Raw genomic sequence first — 10,513 nt, 5'->3', positions numbered from 1 at the left:
GGGGGGGGGGGGTAAGTTGATGACATTGATCCCCAGTGATCAACTGGTACTTATTTATCAACCCTATAAGGATGAAAAGCAAAGTCGAACTCAGAATGTAAGGACAGGTAAAATGCTACCTGGCATGCTAACGATTCTGCCAGTTCACTGCCTTTGCTGCCTTAATAATAATAATAATAATGGTTTCCAATTTTTGCACAAGGCCAGAAATTTGAGGAGAAGGGTTAGTCAGTACCTTCAGCCCCAATATCTTATTTGTACTGTATTTTATCAACACTGAAAAGTTGTCCTTGGTGTGATTTGAACTCAGAACATTAAGAGCCAGATGAAATGCTCTAAGTATTTTGTTTCATGCTCTAACAATTCTGCTAGCTTGCCACCTTAATAATTATTAATAATAATGATTTTTAATTATAACAATTAAGCAATTTATGTCATACTATTCTGCACCAGCATCACTTTTCTGAATTGTTTGACAGCAGGAAGACATAGCAAAGAGTCATCTGCCCTACCTGGCATATTCATATAAGAATACCAGATATCATAAAACATCAATAGATGTTTAAGGCGCAGGAGTGGCTGTGTGGTAAGTAGCTTGCTTACCAACCACATGCTCCAGCATGGCCGCAGTCAAATGACTGAAACAAGTAAAAGAGTAAAAGAGACAGCTTGGTGATGATGATGGAGTACTTCATTCTCCTCACTACAACATGGTTTCAGGTTCAGTCCCATGGTGTGGCACCTTGGCAAGTGTCTTTCTGCTATAATCCTGGGCCAACTAAAGCCTTGTGAGTGGATTTGGTAGATGGAAGCTGAAAGAAGTCTGTTGTGTATATGTATAAATGCATGAGAGTGTGTGTGTTTGTGTTTCCTTGTTGTGACATCGCATATTAGTTGTAAATGAGTGTCACTGTCATACAAGAGTGTCGTTTATTTCTAAAATTCTGCAACAATATATCTGGCCATGGGGAAATATTTATCTTGCTTGGAAACAGGTGAGGGTTGGTGACAGGAAAGGTATCAGACCATAAAAAATTTGCCTCAATAAACTCCATTTGATCCATGCGAGCATGGAAATGTGGATGATTATTACTGAAGCATTAAATAAATCTGAATTACCTTTTCTTCATAGTGGCTGATTTGCTGCTCAAGTTGTCGTTCATGATTTCGAGCTTTTGAATAATCTTCATCATATTTCTGTTGCAGAGCCTACGTTTAAATATATTGTGAAACCTGTTAAATTACTATAAATCATATATTATAAAAGAGAAGCTGATCTTTGTCTGTCTGTCTGTCACAATATCTATTAGAAGGAGGGAAGAAGAGGAGGAATCAAAAAGAGAGATTAACACCTGTCACAATGTATATTTAGAAGGTGGTGGAGAAAAATTGTTGTTGAGAGAGAAATACAGAAAGACTATGAGATAGATAGATAGTGTTGTCACCATAATAACTAACAAGTTTTGATTAAAAATGTGGGAATTTTAAATGCAGGTCTATCAATACAATGCAACATAGAAATAAAAAAATAGCTATATATATATATATATAGCTAGATGGTAAATGTTTTTATTTTTCATTCCCTTCGAAGTTTTATCCCTAATAGTCGTTTGGAACTTAGCTGTTCTTTCTTGCATGCAAGGAATCCTATAATGGATACCTCTTATGTGTTTAAATGTAGACTGTATATATATGAATAATATATAGTCTATGGACTAAATTTTTACATGGAAGTAGAAATTTCTAATATTTCTTATTACCCTTGATATTATTAATTATTGATAATTTTTTCTGGATCATTCTTGAATTGAAAAGCAATTTTTATTTACTGCTGACAAGGAGCTGTGCTTGCACAGTAGATTTGAAAAATTAGAATGTATAAGCATGGGGCATATACTGGATTGCCTCATGTATATATGTTTAATCTGGGTGTACCTGCTGAAGAAGACTTCGCCTGGCAAATTATTTTATTTGCTACAATAAGTCAGAAACCATTGGTCCAGGAACTAGATGGTAAATGTTTTTATTTTTCATTCCCTTCGAAGTTTTATCCCTAATAGTGGTTTGGAACTTAGTTGTTCTTTCTAGTGTGCAAGGAATCCTATGATGGATACCTCTTATGTGTTTAAATGTACACTGTATTTATATATATATAATACATTTAGTTATCTTTTTCCATTGTTTGTGTGTGTGCGCAAGTGTGTGTTTCTGTATATCTTTCAACAATGCAACACAGACTTTAAAAAAACCAAAAAAACTTTCACTATAACGAGTTGTTGTTCAGGAGCATATCAATGTTATCACTGTAGTAGGCTTCTGAAGGATCTATTTCATCTTGATTAGATCATTACTCGTCAGCATAGTGATGGATACAACTAGTTTTGATAATGTAAAAGCTCTTTCTTATAATTTTGGAGTTGTACCTGAATAGCAAATGATCTGATCTGAGGCTGTGGGGTGAAAATAAGGCAGCTACATCACACAGTAAATAAGTAAGACCCTGGATATTACTGTCTTGAGCCTGAGGACTCACAAGGCTGGTTACTCATTTTCTATGGCATATAAGTGACCAAAGTCACAATATTCCTTGTGGAATAACATTGCAGGGTTATTCATTTACAGCTGAGTGGACTGGAGCAATATGAAATGAAGTGTTTTGCTCAAGAACACAATGTACCACTTTGTTCAGGAATCAAAATCATCTCATGATCTGAACACAATGCCTTAAACCCAAATTTATTAAATTCACTTTAATTTTACTTCTACTTAATGGTGTGGCCTGGTCACTGACACATGAATTGCAGTGGAACTGTGACAGTAACCAGGTCATGGTTGTGTGATGAAAATTTTGTCACTTCCTAAAGTAATTTTGAAGTGAATTTAACAGTTTTGGGTGTTAGCATTTAATTTGGCCCAAATATTCTACCTGCTTTATGTGAAAACTGATCAGATCCAACTTTTCACATCTACCCTACAAGGTCATTCTAAAAATATATAAACACACCATTGAAATCTTGAAATTACAGAATAATGTGTAATTAATTCAAAACAATGTGAATAAATAAGCCTTACATTTGGGAAAGAAATCTGAATGCTAAAGGGATGAAATGCGGTTAAGAATTTTGCTCGGCATGCTAATGATTCCGCCAGCTTGCCCCTTTTATAGCAGTATTTAATATAAATTTCAAATTTTAGTACAAGGCCAGCAATTTTGAGGAAGGGGTATGTCGATTACATTGACCCTAAATGGATGAAAGACAGAGTTGAAGTTGGTGGAATATGGACGAAATGCTGCTAAGCATTTTACTCAGCTTGCTGATGATTCTGCCAGCTCATTGCTTTATATACATTTACAATATTAACTGCTACCATTGATTAAGTTGAACAATCAGCTAAATCAAACTTGCTTCCCCTCTTACTTGTACAGTTTAACAAAGGTTCACAGTTGGTCATCCATAAGTCAGAGAATAAGCACACTCAAAATGGGAAATAGAGTGGTTATATTTTCATGCCATCATGCGGTATATCACTGGTTATGGCACATAAAACAGGTCAGATGGTTACCATTAGTTTCACACTGACTATTACACTAAGCAATACTTCCAATCACCATGTCTGAAGAATTGTCAATATTGCCGAGGTGCAATGGTCAGCGTGCAATTGGCCGTAACATTCTGATCAGTTTACATGCCAGAACCCAGTACATGGTTTAAAGTATAAATGTGTGTGTGAAAAAATAGCATAACTAAAACAAGTATCTCTAGAGTTGGAAACATAATGTGATAAGAAACAGACAAATTGTGGCTAATAATTCTGTAGACAGCCACACTACAGTAGCTGTATCTCATGGCAAAACTGCAGACATATGTATCAATATTTCTTTGATGTTTTTTTTATTTTGTTCAGGTGATATGGCTACGTCTAGTCCATCTCTAATCTCAAGAACTTAGCTTTCGGCTCAATAATTTTTACTGTCAATATCAACATAAATACTATGATATTAAATTTGACATGCTATTTTGCACCATCCTATCACATATTTTTTTTTTATCATAAATTAATAAAAGAATATAAGATATTTTACCATTAAGACTTTTTTAAAATTTATTTTTCAAATGTAAGAGCTATGTGATTATTTATTCTTTAAAAAAAAAAAAAAATTGCAAAACTTTTCTCTGAAAGTAAAAGACCTCACAAGAAAGTCAAAGTTCATATAATAAAATCTTTCTGATTGCATATAATAAAATCTATTGATTTGATATGATTTATATAGAACTGAATAAATATTCATTGTGATAGCAGCTTCATGCAGATAAAGCTAATTTTATTAATATAATAAAATTATTTAAAAAAAGACAACTGTCCATTTATTGATATAAGTTTTATAATAAACAGAAAAAAAAAAATTTAGTCTTGAAAGCTAGTTTGGTAATATAATTCAAATACACAATTACTAACATGGAAGCAATGATGTTGAAGCCATATCATTTTCCATTCTTTACTATTTCTGGTATATTCAGAATTTATATATTTTTTTTGCCTCAACAAAAGCTAACTGCAGCAGAGGCAGCAGCAGCAGCAACAAAGGCTATATTTCTGAGAAACGTTCATTCCAATAACTTTGGAAAGAATTATCAACAATGATTGAATTCTGTCAGCTCTTCAAAGTAATATTCAGCAAAAAGATAAACAATTCTATTTGGATTTCATATTCAGATTTAATGGCAAAGTTATTCCTTAGGGAAATTTCCCCTGATTTCATTCTTTGATAAATTAATAAAGATGAAAGAATAAATAAAGAATTTAACAGAGAAAGAATGTAGTTTTTTTTTGACATTTGATTAATCATTTTCTGTTAGGTGTAACTTACCATGAGAGCAGCAGTATTTTGTCGGCGAATCATTTTAATTTTCTCTTCATGTTTCGCCTGGAGGTTACAATTCATTTTCTCACTCCCTTCTTTTTGTCTGTTATTGTTGTTAATAATAATAATAACAAAAACAACAAATAAATATATACTGACATGAAAGAAAAGAGGGCATGATAATTTTGATGGAAACAAACATAAAAAAACATACAAGAATTTTCATGAAGATGAATAAAAAAAACATAATATCTGAAATGATTCAATGCCAAACAGTGCATATGTATAAAAAGCAGAATTATTTCTTATATTAGGAATTCAAAAATAGATCTGTATGTATGCAGACAGGAGTTTATGTTGTTATCAAATGTGGTTGATATATTTGTGTGAAGACAATTTATTAACGAATCATTAGAAATATGTCTAATATGTAGTATCTACTTCAAATTAAAAATAAAAAAGAAAAATCAATGTTTGGTAGTCCAGTGTATATACATTTAATGCATGTGTTTGTAGTCTTGGTGAATTTCACACAAAAATTTTAAACTATTAAACTTCAATTATTTATTTTCCTTTGTTAACGTTAACAAGACAAGGAAATAAAAAAAACAAATGAATACAAGATATTTGTAATGTGTAAGCAAAAAAAAATTTTTTTTTGAATTCAAATATGTATGGCTCAGTAGTTAGAAGGTCAGGCTCAAAACCAATGGGTTGTGTGTTGTGTTCTTGAGCCAGGCACTTTATTTCACATGGCTTCGTTTCACTCAGCTGTAGGAATGAGTTGCAACGTCACTGGTGCCAAGCTGTATTGGCTTTTGCCTTTCCCTTGGATAACATCGGTGGAGTGGAGAGGGGAGGCTGGTATGTATGGGTGACTGCTGGTCTTCCATAAACAACCTTGCCCCGACTTGTATCTTGGAGGGTAACTTTCTAGGTGCAATCCCATGGTCATTCATGACTGAAGGGGGGTCTTTATATTTCATACATCCTTGGCCTTCCATTTAAAATTTAAACTTCTAATCCAGCCAAGATTTATCTAGAAACAATTATCTCCCTTTACAATAACTGACCACCAGGGTACACTGCATGTCTCAAGGCAAAATTTTGAAATTTTAAACTTAATCATGTACTTAATATGCAATTTTCAGCAATGAAAATTGTTGAAACCACAGACAACATATAAACCGTTGCTTTGTTTGCCAATAAATAAAATATGAGGTGTGGCTGTATGGTAAGAAGTTTGCTTTCCAACCACATAGTTCCTGGTTCAGTCCCACTACATGGCACCTTGGACAAGTGTCTTGTACTATAGCCTCAGGCCAACCAAAGCCTTGTGAGTGGATTTATTGGATGGAAACTGAAAGAAGCCCATCGTGTGTATGTAGATATATATATATATATATCATCATCCTCATCATCATTTAACGTCCAACTTTCATGCATGTATGGGTAGGATGGTTGACAGGAGCCAGCCAGGTAGAAAAACTACCCTAGGTTATTGTGTCTGTTTTAGCAGGGGTTTTACAGCTAGATGCCCTTCCTAACAGTAACCACTCTGCAGAGCGGACTATATATGTGGGTGTGTGTGTGAATGTGTGTCTCTGTTTGTCCCCCTGCCATTGCTTGACAACCCATGTTGGAGTGTTTAAATCTCTGTAACTTAGCCGTTCGGCAAAAGAGAATGATAGAATAAGTACTAGGCTTACAAAGAATAAGCCCTGGGGTTGATTTGCTCGACTAAAACCCTTTAAGGCAGTGCTCCAGCATGACTGAAATGTGTAAAAGAATAAAAATACATAGAGCTGTATATTATCCACATAATATTTGTGAGAAACCCATTTTATTCCATTGGTTTGCAAACTTCAACTGACATAACATTTCAACATATTTCAGTTAATCTAATTATATTACATAAAACAAAATCCCACAATATTGAAACAAATACTCCACATGCAAATGACATAGTTTCTTAAGTTCTTTTACTTGTTTCAGTCATTGGACTGCAGCCATGCTGGGGCACTACAAAGTTTAGTTGAACAAATTGATCCCATTATTTAATCTTTTTTAAGTCTGGTCCCTTTTGCCAAATTGCTGATTTACTGGGACGTAAACAAACCAACACTAATTGTCAAGCAATGTGGGGTCAAGCACAAAGACAAGAACATACACATGTATGTACATATATATAACTTAGATTGGTTTTGGCCATTATTGGCCCGGGCCATGACAAACTCAGTAACACCATGTGGGCTCAATAATACCACCTGGACTCAATAGCACCACCTAGACTCAACAGCACCACCTAGTCTCAATAGCACCACCTGAACTCAATAGCACCACCTGGAATCAATAGCACCCCCTGGTCTCAATAGCACCACTTGGATTCAATAGCATCACCTGGACTCAATAGCACCACCTGGACTAAATAGCACCATATATATGAAATAGGAGTGCTAGTGCAATAGACATTATCAACCACATATATGCATAGCCAGTATATTTGCTTGTAAGCTGCAATTTGACATTGTGGAGAATACTCTCTCAGAGTGCCAGGTGTTAAAACACCTGAAAGTCATAGACAGGTGAGATAACTCGCCTCTAATCCCATCAAATTACAGCCATTGGTGATGGCTCAATGTTACAAAAGATTATGTGGCTATCATGCATTGCCAAAACAATAAACATGGATACAACATGTCAAAAATAGAATAAAGAGATGGAAAAATTAATGACTAGAAATAAATTGGGGTTAAAAAGGCTTGAAATAAAATAAAGAGAGATACATATTTTGTGAAAACTGTTGCTATACGTAGTGTATAGTTGTGAAGTTCGCGGAAAAAAAGACAGCATGTTTAGAATTGTAACTGTCATTAAAAAGAAAGTATGAGCGATAAATATTGGCATAATATATGGGAAATAGTTATGGGCATAACACTAGTGGATGTGTGAAAATATTATTATGAACAATAGTTTAATAAGGAGTGTGACTTTGATAAAGAAAAGTCTGTAAATGCAGTCTGTAAAGTTGGTCATTTGGGAAGCTATAAGCAAGATATTTAGGAAAAATGTAAAGCTGAGAAAATTACAAGCCATTAAGATCATGTAAGAGATATAGCAGAAACTTCAATCAGTTTAATCAGATTACACACAAGTTATTCTCCAAGAGCCATAATGCCAACATTATATGTAATGAAAGAAGCCTAAAAAAAACAGCAAAACAGACAATAAGTGTTTTCTAACATTGGAGAAATACGTTAGAGATTTTAATCATTTGAAAAACTATACTTTAATGATAGGACATTTGAAAAAATTTTCCATTCTAAAGATAAATGGGTGATAACCATTGTCACATATTATGAAGGTGTTGTCGGCTATTAGAAAAATATATCAAAAGTAATAAACCAGTTTATTAAAAGCAATACTTTAAAGTGAATCCTTTTATGAAGCACACAAGTCCATACAGCCAGCTTTCTGCAATGCTGGACAAACTTGCTTCTGTACTGTTTGTATTTTATATTATATTTTTCGATTAGTTTATCAGGGGTTAAGGAGCAAGACTTATTATTTTGTAGACCCACCCATATTGTGATGATCAACTTGAACAATGAGCAGAAATAAATTAAGATTAGGGAAGAATCCCAGAAGGTTGCAACTAAGAGAAGAAATGAATTTAGTGAGAGATCTTGGGAATGATGGTGAGGAAAGACAGGTGAATCAGTGAATTTGAATGGAGGTGGTTCCCAGATGGAATTCTATGCCAGTATGGGAATTGTACAAGGGCTAAGAGAAATCATGTGTATTGTGAGAATGATGACTTTATCATGAGGTCAGTTGATATAAATGTCCTTAACCCTCTTGGGACACCCAGGCCAACTGATCAGCCCAAGTGATACAAGCTGAAAGGACTTTGAGGCTGATCCATCTGCCCAGTGAAGCAAACATAGTGAATGATTTGTTTTGAAGTGTAATAGCTAATCAAAGATCGTCTTTCAGTAGATCTGTCTTAATAGGAAAACAGTTTTGGTCTTTTTGGCTACACATACTAAAACACTGTGTGTGTCTCAAAAGGGTTAATATAGGAACAGAGAGCTAGCTAAACACCTGACGGTGTTTGGTGGTGATACTTAATTTTTTTTTGCCTATAACTGTCCACCACATGTGATGACAGCATCAATTCAAGACATTCGTCCTCCTTTGCCTCCAGCACATTGTTTCTCATAGGAGTGGACATGGCTGACAAGACCAATATGACATAGACAGACCTTGTGGCACTGAAGGGATTAAAAGTGACCCCAAACAACAGCTGCAGGGGGTTGAGGATAATGTCTCCTCCTTTCTTTATGCAGTCTCTTGCATTCAACTTCAAAGCACTCTAATCCAGCATCACACACGAACCTCCATGCCTTCCGAATAACAACTAGGGACTCTAACTGATTGGGAGGGACAAAAATGACCGACTGCTTGAGATGATCATAAAAACAAAGTTTTGGATGTCAGTAAGGCCTACTTCTAATCTTGATCTTGCTGAAAAGGACCATCTTTGGGAACCGGTTACCCAACATCCAAATCATATGGCCAACCCAGTGGAGAAGACAATGAATGCAGGCCTCAGTGCTGTAGATCCCTACCCAGGGGAGGATTTTGGTATGAGGTAGCTTATCCTTCTATATGAGACTGAGAATACTCTGGAGAAATTTAACATGGAATGCTTCTAGTAGTCTGACATGGATGATGATAAAAGGTCCAGCACTCAGACCCATAGAGGAAGGTGGATATATAGACAGCTTAATAAACAGTTCTTGTTAGAAAAAAAACTCATTTGCTGAGTTTCTTGAAAGATGCAGAGGCCAAATTGATCCAATGGAGTATTCCCTCATTACGGAGTCTAGTACTAGAGACTGTGCTTCCAAGATAGCAGAATGAGTTTGCCTGTGGTAGAAGACCATCAGCAGGAATAGGCTGAGGAGGAGGAGGTGAGTATGGAAATGCTGATTGGAGAACTTCAGATTTTTTATGATTCACTTGAAGACCAAGTCGAAAATAGCACTGTTCATTGAGTTTGTCATGTGTTGAAGAGAGGCAGAGGCATGGGATGGTGCAGCTGAATCATCAGTATACTGGATCTTGTACACTGTGGTTGAGAGGATCCTTGATGTGGCTTTCAGGCAGCAGGTGTTAAAGGATGCTGCCATCACAGCAATACCCAATATGAATTCCGTCTTCTTTGGTGAACTTTCTCCTGGAAAGCGTTACAGCCACCGGGTAAATGTTAAACAGTGCAGGGGCAAGGACCACATCCTTATTTTACTGCCACCTGGACATCAAAGGGTTCCAAGACTTCACCACCACATGTCACTCTCACTTGCATACCATCATGAAACTTCTGGATGATTGAGAGAAATGGTGGTGGACAGCCAAATCTCTAAAGCAGGTGATATATATATATATATATATATATATATATACACACACACATGTATATTATGCATATATATATATGCACACATATATATATATATGATTGTGCGTACAAATATATACACACACATGCATATATAAGTGTATGTACATACACATATATATGTACATACACACACACATATATATATATATATACTCTCTGGGAGAGAGGCACAAGCACTTACA

At 35.2% G+C, this 10,513-nt stretch overlaps 1 protein-coding gene across 4 annotated transcripts in view; it reads right to left on the bottom strand.

Annotated features, from left to right (window-relative positions):
- Positions 1–10,513, bottom strand: part of LOC106883441 (centrosomal protein of 112 kDa) — a 141,344-nt gene that overhangs the window by 35,470 nt on the left and 95,361 nt on the right. For all 4 annotated transcript variants that reach the window (XM_052978267.1, XM_052978263.1, XM_052978269.1 and 1 more), the window contains exons 14-15: positions 4,871–4,967; positions 1,120–1,209 (exon numbers count right to left, since the gene is read on the bottom strand). In XM_052978267.1, coding sequence (XP_052834227.1) covers positions 1,120–1,209; positions 4,871–4,967 — 187 coding nt within the window. The remainder of the gene's footprint in view (positions 1–1,119; positions 1,210–4,870; positions 4,968–10,513) is intronic.

This window comes from Octopus bimaculoides, chromosome 2 (genome assembly GCF_001194135.2).
Source record: "Octopus bimaculoides isolate UCB-OBI-ISO-001 chromosome 2, ASM119413v2, whole genome shotgun sequence".
NCBI lineage: Eukaryota > Metazoa > Mollusca > Cephalopoda > Octopoda > Octopodidae > Octopus > Octopus bimaculoides.
Note: the sequence above shows the minus strand (reverse complement) of the source record. Positions and strands in the feature narration are given on the sequence as shown.